This window comes from Rhinatrema bivittatum, chromosome 6 (genome assembly GCF_901001135.1).
Source record: "Rhinatrema bivittatum chromosome 6, aRhiBiv1.1, whole genome shotgun sequence".
Classification (NCBI taxonomy): Eukaryota; Metazoa; Chordata; class Amphibia; order Gymnophiona; family Rhinatrematidae; genus Rhinatrema; species Rhinatrema bivittatum.
Genome location: NC_042620.1, coordinates 13,197,607 through 13,213,728, shown reverse-complemented (window position 1 = coordinate 13,213,728; position 16,122 = coordinate 13,197,607). Strand labels below are relative to the sequence as shown.

General features: G+C 51.6%; 1 protein-coding gene across 2 annotated transcripts in view; it reads left to right on the top strand.

Annotated features, from left to right (window-relative positions):
- SLC11A1 (solute carrier family 11 member 1) overlaps positions 1-16,122 on the top strand; it is an 87,343-nt gene that overhangs the window by 22,898 nt on the left and 48,323 nt on the right. For both annotated transcript variants that reach the window (XM_029605058.1, XM_029605057.1), the window contains exons 5-6: positions 7,627-7,733; positions 13,381-13,451. In XM_029605058.1, the coding sequence (XP_029460918.1) occupies positions 7,627-7,733; positions 13,381-13,451 (178 nt within the window). The remainder of the gene's footprint in view (positions 1-7,626; positions 7,734-13,380; positions 13,452-16,122) is intronic.

The window sequence follows — 16,122 nt, the reverse complement described above, 5'->3', positions numbered from 1 at the left end:
TTTGAATACAGCCAGAGAGGACTCAGGAATTGCATTCCAAAGATACGGCTGCAGCGAGATGGAAAGCCCAGAGCAGGGAGACGGGCATGGTTGAGAGCGAGGTGCCTGATGAAGGATGCTCAAGAGGAAGGAGAAGAGGAGACAGATAAGGGGGGAGCTGCAGAGCGAGTGCATTCGTAGGTGAGGAAGAGGAACTTGAATGATGCTGAAGCAGAGAAGGAGCCAAGGCAGCCACTTGAGAAGAGGAGTTACTCGGCGACAGCCGCACTGAGCTGAGTTTTGAGAAGCTTGCAGTGGAGGAGGACGGTCCAGCAGGGGTCTGCAGAGAGCAAGTCGCAGCAGTCCAAGAGGGAGTGGCTGAGCGCTGTGGTGGCCTGCTCGGAAAGGAAAGGATGGACTTTAGCAATGCGTTAGGGGAATCATCAGGTTTTAGCAGTGCTTTGAATGTGCACAGAGAAGGGGGGAGAGAGAGTCATTAAAAATGGCCCCGAGGTTATGGGTTGGGGAAACAGGGAGGACGAGAATACCCTCCGCAGAGAGACAGATAAAGGGGGGTGAGCCATGGGAAACGGAGGGGTAAGCGTGTCGGAAGCAGAGGATAGTGTAGTGCTGGAAGAAGGAACCGCCTCGTCGGCAGCTTCTGACAAGGCTGGAGAGGGCAGGAGAGAGGAAGGTGTCCTGGAAGGGGCGAGGGGATCAGCAGCCCGGGTCATCCCTAAAGGTGCTGGAGGTGACTGAATGGATGAGGCTGCGGGGCAGGGCGATGAACGTTATCAGATGATGACGGTCGAGAGAGAGAGAGAGGAAGAACAGCAGCTGCATTTGGGAGCAAGGACAAGGTCACGGCAGTGGCCACGCTAGTGAGCGGGGAAGCAACGGAGCGTGGTTTGAGGGTCAAGGCAAGGAACCTTCAGGTGAGGGACTCAGAAGGGTCATCAACCTGCAGGATAAGGTCCTGGAGAACGGAAGGGCAAGGACTTACCAGGGGGACGGTGGATGGCAGCTACCTGGCGTGAAAGTAGGGGGTGACAAGGCAGATGGAGTGAGCCTGAGGCGGAGCAATGGCGGGAGGAGGAGAGTAGCAGAGAAATGGTGACCTCTGTGACCGAGAGCAGCAGCAGATTAAGGAAGGAGGGAATGAGAAACTGAGGTCATGAATGAAGACAAGCTTACAGGAAACAGGGCGAGGAGTGAGGGTGGAGGGGTGACGGCTTGAAGGACTCGGATGGGGTGACAGTTGCCACGTGGACCAGGATTGGGATGGAGAACCCCAGCTGAGAGGAGGAGAGCAGGGAGAGAAGTGGAGGTGCGATGCCAGCGATGAGCGAGGTAAAGGCTGGATGAGAGTCAGAATATTGCATTCTCCCCGGTATCCCCCACGTCGTTATTGCACCCACATGAACGAACAATGGTCTAAATATATGATTAGCGAGGTCAAAGATACTTACGGTCCACACAAAGACTCAGAATCCGATAGATGAGAGTTTATTCACAAGGTTAGGCTGGCACCGCAGGTTTAGGAGAATCGTCTTACACGGCCCCCCCCCCCCCCCCGACATGGAACCGCGTTTCAATGAGCTGCGTCGGGAGAGGCCTCTACGCCGGGAGCATAGCAGCTTCCACCGTAGTGAATGGCACAAACGCCGACTCGGAGGACCATGTAAGACGATTCTCCTAAACCTGCAGTGCCAGCCTAACCTTGTGAATAAGCTCTCGTCTACTAGATTCTGAGTCTTTGTGTGGACCTTAAGTATCTTTGACCTCCCTCTTTGCTTTGGTGGATATCTCCTGACTGGGTTGGCCTCTTACCTGTCCTAAATATAAGATTAGCCATAACGATACAGTGCAGAGGGCAAGAGGCATCTGACACTCAGCGGACTGCAGGGATGAGATGAAAACAGCAATAAGAGAAAACATTTACGGGTTGGGGGTGAAAGTGATACATGTTGCTCTGGATCAGTGGACAGACAAAACTCCCCAAATTCTTGGCCTGGTTCTGTATAGTGATGGAGACTGAGGTCTTGGCCCGCTTCCCTTACAATGAAAATTAAGTTCTGGTTCCTTTATGGAGGTGGGGTCCACGTCTTGGCCTGCTTCCCTTACAATGAATATTAAGTTCTGGTTCCTTTATGGTGGTGGGGTCCACGTCTTGGCCCGCTTCCCTTACAATGAATATTAAGTTCTGGTTCCTTTATGGTGGTGGGGTCCACGTCTTGGCCCGCTTCCCTTACAATGAATATTAAGTTCTGGTTCCTTTATGGTGCTAGGGTCCACGTCTTGGCCTGCTTCCCTTACAATGAATATTAAGTTCTGGTTCCTTTATGGTGGTGGGGTCCACGTCTTGGCCCGCTTCCCTTACAATGAATATTAAGTTCTGGTTCCTTTATGGTGGTGGGGTCCACGTCTTGGCCCGCTTCCCTTACAATGAATACTAAGTTCTGGTTCCTTTATGGTGGTGGGGTCCACGTCTTGGCCCGCTTCCCTTACAATGAATATTAAGTTCTGGTTCCTTTATGGTGGTGGGGTCCACGTCTTGGCCCGCTTCCCTTACAATGAATATTAAGTTCTGGTTCCTTTATGGTGGTGGGGTCCACGTCTTGGCCCGCTTCCCTTACAATGAATATTAAGTTCTGGTTCCTTTATGGTGGTGGGGTCCACGTCTTGGCCCGCTTCCCTTACAATGAATATTAAGTTCTGGTTCCTTTATGGAGGTGGGGTCCACGTCTTGGCCCGCTTCCCTTACAATGAATATTAAGTTCTGGTTCCTTTATGGTGGTGGGGTCCACGTCTTGGCCCGCTTCCCTTACAATGAATATTAAGTTCTGGTTCCTTTATGGAGGTGGGGTCCACGTCTTGGCCCGCTTCCCTTACAATGAATATTAAGTTCTGGTTCCTTTATGGTGCTGGGGTCCACGTCTTGGCCCGCTTCCCTTACAACGAATATTAAGTTCTGGTTCCTTTATGGTGCTGGGGTCCACGTCTTGGCCCGCTTCCCTTACAACGAATATTAAGTTCTGGTTCCTTTATGGTGGTGGGGTCCACGTCTTGGCCCGCTTCCCTTACAACGAATATTAAGTTCTGGTTCCTTTATGGTGGTGGGGTCCACGTCTTGGCCCGCTTCCCTTACAACGAATATTAAGTTCTGGTTCCTTTATGGTGGTGGGGTCCACGTCTTGGCCCGCTTCCCTTACAATGAATATTAAGTTCTGGTTCCTTTATGGTGGTGGGGTCCACGTCTTGGCCCGCTTCCCTTACAATGAATATTAAGTTCTGGTTCCTTTATGGAGGTGGGGGTCCACGTCTTGGCCCGCTTCCCTTACAATGAATATTAAGTTCTGGTTCCTTTATGGTGGTGGGGTCCACGTCTTGGCCCGCTTCCCTTACAATGAATATTAAGTTCTGGTTCCTTTATGGTGGTGGGGTCCACGTCTTGGCCCGCTTCCCTTACAATGAATATTAAGTTCTGGTTCCTTTATGGAGGTGGGGTCCACGCTTGGCCCGCTTCCCTTACAATGAATATTAAGTTCTGGTTCCTTTATGGTGGTGGGGTCCACGTCTTGGCCCGCTTCCCTTACAATGAATATTAAGTTCTGGTTCCTTTATGGTGGTGGGGTCCACGTCTTGGCCCGCTTCCCTTACAATGAATATTAAGTTCTGGTTCCTTTATGGTGCTGGGGTCCACGTCTTGGCCTGCTTCCCTTACAATGAATATTAAGTTCTGGTTCCTTTATGGTGGTGGGGTCCACGTCTTGGCCCGCTTCCCTTACAATGAATACTAAGTTCTGGTTCCTTTATGGTGGTGGGGTCCACGTCTTGGCCCGCTTCCCTTACAATGAATACTAAGTTCTGGTTCCTTTATGGTGGTGGGGTCCACGTCTTGGCCCGCTTCCCTTACAATGAATATTAAGTTCTGGTTCCTTTATGGTGGTGGGGTCCACGTCTTGGCCCGCTTCCCTTACAATGAATATTAAGTTCTGGTTCCTTTATGGTGGTGGGGTCCACGTCTTGGCCCGCTTCCCTTACAATGAATACTAAGTTCTGGTTCCTTTATGGAGGTGGGGTCCACGTCTTGGCCCGCTTCCCTTACAATGAATATTAAGTTCTGGTTCCTTTATGGTGGTGGGGTCCACGTCTTGGCCCGCTTCCCTTACAATGAATATTAAGTTCTGGTTCCTTTATGGAGGTGGGGTCCACGTCTTGGCCCGCTTCCCTTACAATGAATATTAAGTTCTGGTTCCTTTATGGTGCTGGGGTCCACGTCTTGGCCCGCTTCCCTTACAACGAATATTAAGTTCTGGTTCCTTTATGGTGCTGGGGTCCACGTCTTGGCCCGCTTCCCTTACAACGAATATTAAGTTCTGGTTCCTTTATGGTGGTGGGGTCCACGTCTTGGCCCGCTTCCCTTACAACGAATATTAAGTTCTGGTTCCTTTATGGTGGTGGGGTCCACGTCTTGGCCCGCTTCCCTTACAACGAATATTAAGTTCTGGTTCCTTTATGGTGGTGGGGTCCACGTCTTGGCCCGCTTCCCTTACAATGAATATTAAGTTCTGGTTCCTTTATGGTGGTGGGGTCCACGTCTTGGCCCGCTTCCCTTACAATGAATATTAAGTTCTGGTTCCTTTATGGAGGTGGGGTCCACGTCTTGGCCCGCTTCCCTTACAATGAATATTAAGTTCTGGTTCCTTTATGGTGGTGGGGTCCACGTCTTGGCCCGCTTCCCTTACAATGAATATTAAGTTCTGGTTCCTTTATGGTGGTGGGGTCCACGTCTTGGCCCGCTTCCCTTACAATGAATATTAAGTTCTGGTTCCTTTATGGAGGTGGGGTCCACGCTTGGCCCGCTTCCCTTACAATGAATATTAAGTTCTGGTTCCTTTATGGTGGTGGGGTCCACGTCTTGGCCCGCTTCCCTTACAATGAATACTAAGTTCTGGTTCCTTTATGGTGGTGGGGTCCACGTCTTGGCCCGCTTCCCTTACAATGAATATTAAGTTCTGGTTCCTTTATGGTGGTGGGGTCCACGTCTTGGCCCGCTTCCCTTACAATGAATATTAAGTTCTGGTTCCTTTATGGTGGTGGGGTCCACGTCTTGGCCCGCTTCCCTTACAATGAATACTAAGTTCTGGTTCCTTTATGGTGGTGGGGTCCACGTCTTGGCCCGCTTCCCTTACAATGAATATTAAGTTGTGGTTCCTTTATGGTGGTGGGGTCCACGTCTTGGCCCGCTTCCCTTACAATGAATATTAAGTTCTGGTTCCTTTATGGAGGTGGGGTCCACGTCTTGGCCCGCTTCCCTTACAATGAATATTAAGTTCTGGTTCCTTTATGGTGGTGGGGTCCACGTCTTGGCCCGCTTCCCTTACAATGAATATTAAGTTCTGGTTCCTTTATGGAGGTGGGGTCCACGTCTTGGCCCGCTTCCCTTACAATGAATACTAAGTTCTGGTTCCTTTATGGTGGTGGGGTCCACGTCTTGGCCCGCTTCCCTTACAATGAATATTAAGTTCTGGTTCCTTTATGGTGGTGGGGTCCACGTCTTGGCCCGCTTCCCTTACAATGAATATTAAGTTCTGGTTCCTTTATGGAGGTGGGGTCCACGTCTTGGCCCGCTTCCCTTACAATGAATACTAAGTTCTGGTTCCTTTATGGTGGTGGGGTCCACGTCTTGGCCCGCTTCCCTTACAATGAATACTAAGTTCTGGTTCCTTTATGGTGGTGGGGTCCACGTCTTGGCCCGCTTCCCTTACAATGAATATTAAGTTCTGGTTCCTTTATGGTGGTGGGGTCCACGTCTTGGCCCGCTTCCCTCACAATGAATATTAAGTTCTGGTTCCTTTATGGTGGTGGGGTCCACGTCTTGGCCCGCTTCCCTTACAATGAATATTAAGTTCTTTTTCCTTTATGGAGGTGGGGTCCACGTCTTGGCCCGCTTCCCTTACAATGAATATTAAGTTCTGGTTCCTTTATGGAGGTGGGGTCCACGTCTTGGCCCGCTTCCCTTACAATGAATATTAAGTTCTGGTTCCTTTATGGTGGTGGGGTCCACGTCTTGGCCTGCTTCCCTTACAATGAATATTAAGTTCTGGTTCCTTTATGGAGGTGGGGTCCACGTCTTGGCCCGCTTCCCTTACAATGAATACTAAGTTCTGGTTCCTTTATGGTGGTGGGGTCCACGTCTTGGCCCGCTTCCCTTACAATGAATATTAAGTTCTGGTTCCTTTATGGTGGTGGGGTCCACGTCTTGGCCCGCTTCCCTTACAATGAATATTAAGTTCTGGTTCCTTTATGGAGGTGGGGTCCACGTCTTGGCCCGCTTCCCTTACAATGAATACTAAGTTCTGGTTCCTTTATGCTGGTGGGGTCCACGTCTTGGCCTGCTTCCCTTACAATGAATATTAAGTTCTGGTTCCTTTATGGAGGTGGGGTCCACGTCTCGGCCTGCTTCCCTTACAATGAATACTAAGTTCTGGTTCCTTTATGCTGGTGGGGTCCACGTCTTGGCCCGCTTCCCTTACAATGAATATTAAGTTCTGGTTCCTTTATGGAGGTGGGGTCCACGTCTTGGCCCGCTTCCCTTACAATGAATATTAAGTTCTGGTTCCTTTATGGAGGTGGGGTCCACGTCTTGGCCCGCTTCCCTTACAATGAATATTAAGTTCTGGTTCCTTTATGGTGCTGGGGTCCACGTCTCGGCCCGCTTCCCTTACAATGAATATTAAGTTCTGGTTCCTTTATGGAGGTGGGGTCCACGTCTTGGCCCGCTTCCCTTACAATGAATATTAAGTTCTGGTTCCTTTATGGAGGTGGGGTCCACGTCTTGGCCTGCTTCCCTTACAATGAATACTAAGTTCTGGTTCCTTTATGCTGGTGGGGTCCACGTCTTGGCCCGCTTCCCTTACAATGAATACTAAGTTCTGGTTCCTTTATGCTGGTGGGGTCCACGTCTTGGCCCGCTTCCCTTACAATGAATATTAAGTTCTGGTTCCTTTATGCTGGTGGGGTCCACGTCTTGGCCCGCTTCCCTTACAATGAATATTAAGGTCTGGTTCCTTTTGGTGGTGGGGTCCACGTCTCGGCCCGCTTCCCTTACAATGAATATTAAGGTCTGGTTCCTTTTTGGTGGTGGGGTCCACGTCTCGGCCCGCTTCCCTTACAATGAATATTAAGGTCTGGTTCCTTTTTGGTGGTGGGGTCCACGTCTTGGCCTGCTTCCCTTACAATGAATACTAAGTTCTGGTTCCTTTATGCTGGTGGGGTCCACGTCTTGGCCCGCTTCCCTTACAATGAATATTAAGTTCTGGTTCCTTTATGCTGGTGGGGTCCACGTCTTGGCCTGCTTCCCTTACAATGAATATTAAGGTCTGGTTCCTTTTTGGTGGTGGGGTCCACGTCTTGGCCTGCTTCCCTTACAATGAATATTAAGGTCTGGTTCCTTTATGGTGGTGGGGTCCACGTCTTGGCCTGCTTCCCTTACAATGAATATTAAGGTCTGGTTCCTTTTTGGTGGTGGGGTCCACGTCTTGGCCTGCTTCCCTTACAATGAATATTAAGGTCTGGTTCCTTTATGGTGGTGGGGTCCACGTCTTGGCCTGCTTCCCTTACGTGGTGCATCCCTTTTTGCAGGTGCCACGGATCGTACTGTGGATCATGATCGAGATTGCAATCATGGGCTCGGATATGCAGGAAGTCATTGGCACTGCAATTGCTTTCAACCTCCTCTCGGCTGGACGGTAAGGCTTCCTCCTCTCCTGAGTCAGCAGGTTCCCTGTAGCGAGTTCACATCTTCCTCATTTTGTTTAATGCATGTATTTTTATGAGTCATGTTTGCCTGGCTTTTTATTAGGCGTCCTGTTTTTATTATGTCTGCTGTGCTTCTGTGAACCACCTTGGGCCCTGGTAGATGGTGGTAGATAAGTTTTAAAGATAAAGTTACCACACCATATCATGGGAGGGAGGGAGGGCTAGCAAACTAGGTGACTGGCACGGGTGGCTCTTGGAATGAGCTTCTGGCTGGTAGGTCTACAGATGAGCTTTCCTCTGCTCTCCCAAAAACCAGCGCTAATAGGTATCCAGGGTCTCCGTGTGCTTCCGAGTGCTGGGCTCTAGCAAAGATTATTCCAAGTCCTCAGCCTGTCCGCCCGGGCGTTCTGCATTTTGCACTTTCAGTACCTGAAGTCCATAAAGGGGGGCATGTACAATAACATGCTAAGAGCTTTCGGGATCCCCTGGACCTCACCTCTCGTCCTGCCATGACTCATCAGTCCTGCCTGTGCTCCAGCAGGGCCGGAAACAGGCGCACAGCCCCCCCTCCCCCCCCCCCCAGCTCGGAGACTGCATGTCACAATTTACTGTATCCGACCTCTCCTTGGGCAATCAATTCATTACAAGCAGAGGAGGGAGCTCCCCCAGCGTTTTGCACGTGTGAATAAATCACGGCAGGACGGACGTAAAAGATACCACATCCTTACCAGAAAGAGTTTCTTAATGCCGATCCCCCGGTTCAGGCTCGTAATAACATCATTTCTTCTTGAACTCTGCCTAGGACCGCGGTTCTGCATTAGGAAGGGCAGTTCCTTTTTACTTCATGAGAGGGTGGTGGATGCCTGGAATGGTGAAGACTAAAACTGTGAAGGATTTCAAAGAGGCATGGGATAAACACTGTGGATCCCTAAAGGCTGGAGGATGGGATTAAATAAAAAAGCTTAACCGGCAAGGAGCGGCAGTTACTGCCCTTAAGGGAAACATTGGGGTAACCTGCAGGGAGCGGCAGTTACTGCCCTTAACAGAAACATGGGGGTAACCTGCACGGAGCGGCAGTTACTGCCCTTAACAGAAACATGGGGGTAACCTGCATGGAGCGGCAGTTACTGCCCTTAACAGAAACATGGGGGTAACCTGCATGGAGCGGCAGTTACTGCCCTTAACAGAAACATGGGGGTAACCTGCATGGAGTGGCAGTTACTGCCCTTAACAGAAACATGGGGGTAACCTGCATGGAGTGGCAGTTACTGCCCTTAACAGAAACATGGGGGTAACCTGCATGGAGTGGCAGTTACTGCCCTTAACAGAAACATGGGGGTAAGCTGCATGGCGCAGCAGTTGCTGCCCTTAACAGAAACATGGGGGTAACCTGCATGGAGCAGCAGTTACTGCCCTTAACAGAAACATGGGGGTAAGCTGCACGGAGCAGCAGTTAGTGCCCTTAACAGAAACATGGGGGTAACCTGCATGGAGCGGCAGTTACTGCCCTTAACAGAAAGCATGGGGGTAACCTGCATGGAGCGGCAGTTACTGCCCTTAACAGAAAGCATGGGGGTAACCTGCATGGAGCGGCAGTTACTGCCCTTAACAGAAAGCATGGGGGTAACCTGCATGGAGCGGCAGTTACTGCCCTTAACAGAAACATGGGGGTAACCTGCATGGAGCGGCAGTTACTACCATTAACAGAAACATGGGGGTAACTTACACGGAGCAGCAGTTACTGCTGGGTGCACAGAAAAGCTGTAAAAACTGCTTTTCTGTACACCCTCCGACTTAATATCATAGCGATATTAAATCGGAGGCCCCAAAAGTAAAAAAAAAATTTAAAAAAAAAATTTAGAATCGGCCCGCGGCCCGCGGGTCAGAAGACAGACGCTGAATTTTGCCTGCGTCCGTTTTCCTAACCCGTGGCTGTCAGCGGGTTTGAGAACTGATGTCGGAAAAATTGAGCGGCGGCTGTCAAACCCGCTGACAGGCGCCGCTCCTGTCAAAAAGGAGGCGCTAGGGACGCGCTAGTGTCCCTAGCGCCTCTTTTTACCGTGGGCCCTCATTTGCATAGGCCACCCTCCCGAATCGCGCGCCCGGGAGAGTGGTTTGGGCGCTCGCCGGCTCTCCCGCGCGGTTTTCTGTATCTGCCCCTATGTAAATTGTCTTGTTTTTACTGCTTTTCCCCCCTTAAAAGTCCATCGCTTTATGTATTCCTTAGTCTCTCTGTGCACACATTCAGCCTACAGCAGCCGACACAAAATGTGGTTGAACCTACAGGAAGCACAGTTTCAGGATAGGCGAATGTATAGGAAAGCTACAGAAATATTCATAGGGAAATAGAGCGTGCCGGCAGATAAAGCCCGTGTGTGCCATGCACACCTCAGCGTTACAGTGCCGCCTTCTCCCGCTCAGACCCCCTGCGCCTGTCCCAGGCTTTCTTGAATTCAGATTCTGTCCCTGTCTCCGCCACCTCCACTGGGAGGCCGCTCCATGCATGCACCACCCTCTCTGTAAAGAAATTATTTCCTTACACTACTCCTGACTCTACTCCCTCTCACCCTCATCCCATGACCTCTCTCACCTCCTGCGCAGGGAAACCTTGGAGGTATTTGAATGTCTCTCTCCTATCTCCCCTGTCTCGCCTTTCCTCCCGCGTGTGCATGTTTAGATCTTGACGTCTGTCCTGATGTCTGTCCTGGTGTGCTGTATGATGAGCACCGGTGCTGACCAAGTCAGTAGCCTCCTCTGGAGCGACTCCATCCTGTTTCTATCCTTTTGAGGGTGGGGTTCCCAGAATTGTACTCAGCCTTCCAAGTGAGGTCTCACCAGGGACCTATACAGGGGCAATATCACCTCCTTTCTCTGCTGCCCAGTCCTCTCCTTACGCACCCAAGCATTCTTCTGGCTTATACCATGGGATCACCACGAGAAGAAGCGCTCTCAGATAGGATCACTCAGATAGGATCCCTCCCACCCAGATTCTTCTCCTGTTTTGTGCAATAGAAGAACCTCACCCCTTATGCTACACTGTTCCCTTGATGTTTTGCAACCCAAACGCATGACTGATTTTTTTAGCATTAAATCTTTGCGACTCCAGTCCTCCAGGGCCGCAAACAGGCCAGGTTTCAGGAACCTGTGTGCACCCTTCTTTTCAGATTTGTAATTTAGTATTTGGCTTCACAGTGTGCGATGAGGCACGTGATGTGCAAACCGCTGCCTTCCCAGGTTACATGCGCTTTATTAAGAGCAGGAAATAATAATATTGTGTAAGAGCCCTGCTGAATAAGACATTCCTGCAGGAATTCCACTTTTACAAAGTGATTTCTGAGCAGCAAGTCCACCGAGGTTGGGTGAGTTGAGGAAACCGTTGGCAGCACAGGCTGATGAGTCAGGCTTTCAGCTTAGTCTTTTGTTTTCTAGTTCTGTGCTCGATCCATAACTGCATGACCTGGGTTTCTTGCTTTTATATACTGAGCACTCACAAAAAAACGGGACGAGTTAGCCCAGGACTGAAATTTCTGCCAGTTTATAATCTGTTTTCCCTGCTCATACAGATTGCCTCCACTGGATGCAGCTCTTTCTCACGCGTGCTCATTGGGGATGTCCTGAAATCCTGGCCTGTTTGCGGCCCTCGAGTACTGGAGCTCGCCACCCCTGCTCTAGACCATTCCTCGGGCTTCGCTAGATCCCTCCTCATGTTTTTCACACCTTCTAGGGCCCACACCAAGGACATTTATTTATCATGCGGTGCCCTGAGAAAGGTTTTGGTGAAATCACGAGAAGTGCGATTCTGCGTCAGACAAGGGCTCGTCTTGTGTTTTAGTAGTGATTCCATGAATTTACTCGCCAGCGAGGTCAGACCAATCGGCCCGTGGTTTTCCCATTCGTCCTTACTTAATCTGAATGGAAACCGACACCAAAAAGGGAGGAACTGGCAGAAATTTCAGTCCTGGGCTAACTCGTCCCGTTTTTTTGTGAGTGCTCAGTATATAAAAGCAAGAAACCCAGGTCATGCAGTTATGGATCGAGCACAGAACTAGAAAACAAAAGACTAAGCTGAAAGCCTGACTCATCAGCCTGTGCTGCCAACGGTTTCCTCAACTCACCCAACCTCGGTGGACTTGCTGCTCAGAAATCACTTTGTAAAAGTGGAATTCCTGCAGGAATGTCTTATTCAGCAGGGCTCTTACACAATATTATTATTTCCTGCTCTTAATGAAGCGCATGTAACCTGGGAAGGCAGCGGTTTGCACATCACGTGCCTCATCGCACACTGTGAAGGCAAATACTAAATTACCGGGAAGTGAGAGTAGGTGACAGGGGAAGGGTTACTGCGGTTTCAATTCTTCACCCCCGCGTCGCCCAAGGAAAGTCCTGCCCGGGGAAACAATTGGGACGGGATTTTAACCAAATTATAATACGTTTTAGCTGCTCATGCAGATCGTCCTGCAATTCTTTTCCTACTTGTTTTGTCCTGTCCCGAAAGAGCCCCTCATCCTGTCCAACTGACCGTACCTCCCAAGCCGCCTTTTCCAAACACAGATGTCTCCAAAATATTTCTGAAAATGGGCTTTGAGAATTAAATGTCCTAATTCTGGCCATTCACGGTCCCGGGTCCCGGACTTTAAATGCAGCGATGCCACATTAACAGCGGTGGAAAGCGGGGAGGGACCTTGAACCTCCAACCGTCTGTGCCCGGGTCTGCTCTCAGGGTTCCAGGATATCTTTCATGAATATGCATGAGATATATTTGCATACATTCATGCATATTCAGTAGGATAGCTTGGACGGCGGGGGGATAGCCAAGGATCGGCTTGGGCACCACCGTTCCAGGGCTCCAGAGGGGCCTTTCTTTTAGAAACAATCAACGTTTCATTCAGAACTCCCAATATTTCCAGAGGGTTTTCTTGATAACACGGAGGGGAAGTAGTTTCAAAGGAGTTTATCACGTAAATGTGCTATTCATCATAGCAATTTTCAAAAGCCATTTCCTCGCTTAAAGTGCACTCCACGTGTGTAAAATCTATTGACCATTCAAATGCAATTCAAGTGGCAATTTTCAAAAACCCCCTTATACAAGTAACGTGCATTTACCCGTGTAAAACCCAGTTTTAAGCAAGTAAACATTTTTGAAAATCACCTCCCCAGTCTGCATTGCAGGTCTGTCAGGTCTGTCCCAGTTGGCTCTGCACACGCTCGCTGGCGACTCCTTCCCTGTACGCGGGCGGCGGGAACGGCATGACCAGGCCCGATAAGGTGGGGACATCCTACTACTTCAGCTAGGGTCAGTGCTAGAGCCCTGTTTGGAGGCCAAGAGGTCCTCTCCCCCCCCCGTGCCAGAACTACCAGGACCCGCAGATGTGAGAGAAACGAGAGAGAGAGAGCGAGGGAGCCGTCACGAGACCCAGAACATGGAGATCCCCAGCAGGGACTCCTGAGACACCTCCAGCACAGCTCTGATAAGCCAGGGATCCTCTTCTCCTCTTGACTGACTCGTGACCCTCGCCGTGAACACAATTGGACTCTTATTTAAAATTTTCTCTTGTGATCCAACTTCCTCCCCTCGCTGAGGGAGGAGGCTGGAAGGCAGATAAAGCGATGTCCTCTTTTGCCCTGGCTCTCTTGCAGGATTCCTCTCTGGGGAGGGGTTCTCATCACCATCGTGGACACGTTGCTGTTTCTCTTCCTCGATAAATACGGTGAGTTCTGCGTACGCAAAGGGAGCCGCTCTGACTGTCTGCCCAGACACGTGTGCTGCCACGGACAGAGTCAGGGGAATAGGAAGGGGTCCAGGGCAGGCATACGGTATGACAGGGTGAGCCACGGGTGCGGGGAGTTCCTGCTCTGCTCAGGACTCCACTCACACCTGCCTTGCCCTATCCCTTCTGTGCCAGCTGCCTGTTCACACCTGCATCACCCTACATCTCCTCCCCACTCCTATCCGCTTCACCTTACCCCCAGTCTGCTCATTCACACCTCCATCCTATTCACTAATACCTACCTCACTCTATATCTATCCCACCTCCTCACACCTTCCTCACCCTACCCTGTCCTTCCTACTCACACCTTCCTTGCCCTACCCTCATCCTTCCTACTCACACCTTCCTCGCCCTACCCTCATCCTTCCTACTCACAAATATATGTATGATATCCCTCCCCATCCTTCCTACTCACACCTTCCTCGCCCTATCCCCATCCTTCCTACTCACACCTTCCTCGCCCTACCCCCATCCTTCCTACTCACACCTTCCTTGCCCAACCCCATCCTTCCTACTCACACCTTCCTCGCCCTACCCCCATCCTTCCTACTCACACCTTCCTCGCCCTGCCCCCATCCTTCCTACTCACACCTTCCTCACCCTACCCTCATCCTTCCTTCTCACACCTTCCTCGCCTACCCCCATCCTTCCTACTCCCACCTTCCTTTCGCTATCCCCATCCTGCCTGCTCACACCTACCTCACCTACCCCCATCCTTCCTACTCACACCTTCCTCGCCATATCCCCATCCTTCCTGCTCACACCTTCCTCGCCCTATCCCCATCCTTCCTACTCACACCTTCCTCGCCCTATCCCCATCCTGCCTGCTCACACCCACCTCGCCCTACCCCCATCCTTCCTACTCACACCTTCCTCACCCTATCCCCATCCTGCCTGCTCACACCTGCCTCGCCCTACCCCCATCCTTCCTCCTCACACCTTCTTCGCCCTATCCCCATCCTTACTACTCACAGCTTCCTCGCCTATCCCCATCCTGCCTGCTCACACCTGCCTTGCCCTATCCCCATCCTACCTGCTCTCACCTTCCTCACCCTATCCCCATCCTTCTTGTTCACACCTGCCTTGCCCTAACCCCATCCTGCCTGCTCAGACCTGCCACGCCCTATCCCCACCCTACCTGCTCACACCTTCCTCACCCTTCCCCCATCCTGCTTGCTCACACCTTCCTCGCCCTTCCCCCATCCTGCCTGCTCACACCTGCCTCGCCCTTCCCCCATCCTGCCTGCTCACGCCTTCCTCGCCCTATCCCCATCCTTCCTACTCACACCTTCCTCGCCCTATCCCCATCCTTCCTGCTCACACCTTCCTTGCCCTATCCCCATCCTTCCTACTCACACCTTCCTCACCCTACCCCCATCCTTACTACTCACACCTTCCTCACCCTATCTCCATCCTTCCTGCTCACACCTTCCTCACTCTATCCCCATCCTTCCTACTCACACCTTCCTCACCCTATCCCCATCCTTCCTACTCACACCTTCCTCGCCCTATCCCCATCCTTCCTACTCACACCTTCCTCGCCATATCCCCATCCTTACTACTCACAGCTTCCTCGCCTATCTCCATCCTGCCTGCTCACACCTGCCTCGCCCTATCCCCATCCTGCCTGCTCACACCTGCCTCGCCCTTCCTCCATCCTGCCTGCTCACACCTGCCTCGCCCTATCCCCATCCTGCCTGCTCACACCTTCCTCGCCCTTCCCCCATCCTGCCTGCTCACACCTGCCTCACCCTACCCCCATCCTGCTTGCTCACACCTTCCTCGCCCTTCCCCCATCCTGCCTGCTCACACCTGCCTCGCCCTTCCCCCATCCTGCCTGCTCACGCCTTCCTCGCCCTATCCCCATCCTTCCTACTCACACCTTCCTCGCCCTATCCCCATCCTGCCTGCTCACACCTTCCTCACCCTATCCCCATCTTGCCTGGTCACACCTGCCTCACCCTTCTCCCATCCTGCCTGCTCACGCCTTCCTCGCCCTATCCCCATCCTTCCTACTCACACCTTCCTCGCCCTATCCCCATCCTTCCTACTCACACCTTCCTCGCCCTATCCCCATCCTGCCTGCTCACACCTGCCTCGCCCTATCCCCATCCTGCCTGCTCACACCTGCCTCACCCTTCCCCCATCCTACCTGCTCACACCTGCCTCACCCTTCCCCCATCCTGCTTGCTCACACCTTCCTCGCCCTATCCCCATCCTTCCTACTCACACCTTCCTCGCCCTATCCCCATCCTTACTACTCACAGCTTCCTCGCCTATCTCCATCCTGCCTGCTCACACCTGCCTCGCCCTATCCCCATCCTGCCTGCTCACACCTTCCTCGCCCTATCCTCATCCTTCCTGTTCACACTTTCCTCGCCCTACCCCCATCCTTCCTACTCACACCTTCCTCACCCTTCCCCCATCCTGCCTGCTCACACCTTCCTCGCCCTATCCCCATCCTTCCTACTCACACCTTCCTCGCCCTATCCCCATCCTTCCTGCTCACACCTTCCTCGCCCTATCCCCATCCTGCCTGCTCACACCTTCCTCACCCTATCCTCATCCTTCCTGTTCACACTTTCCTCGCCCTACCCCCATCCTTCCTACT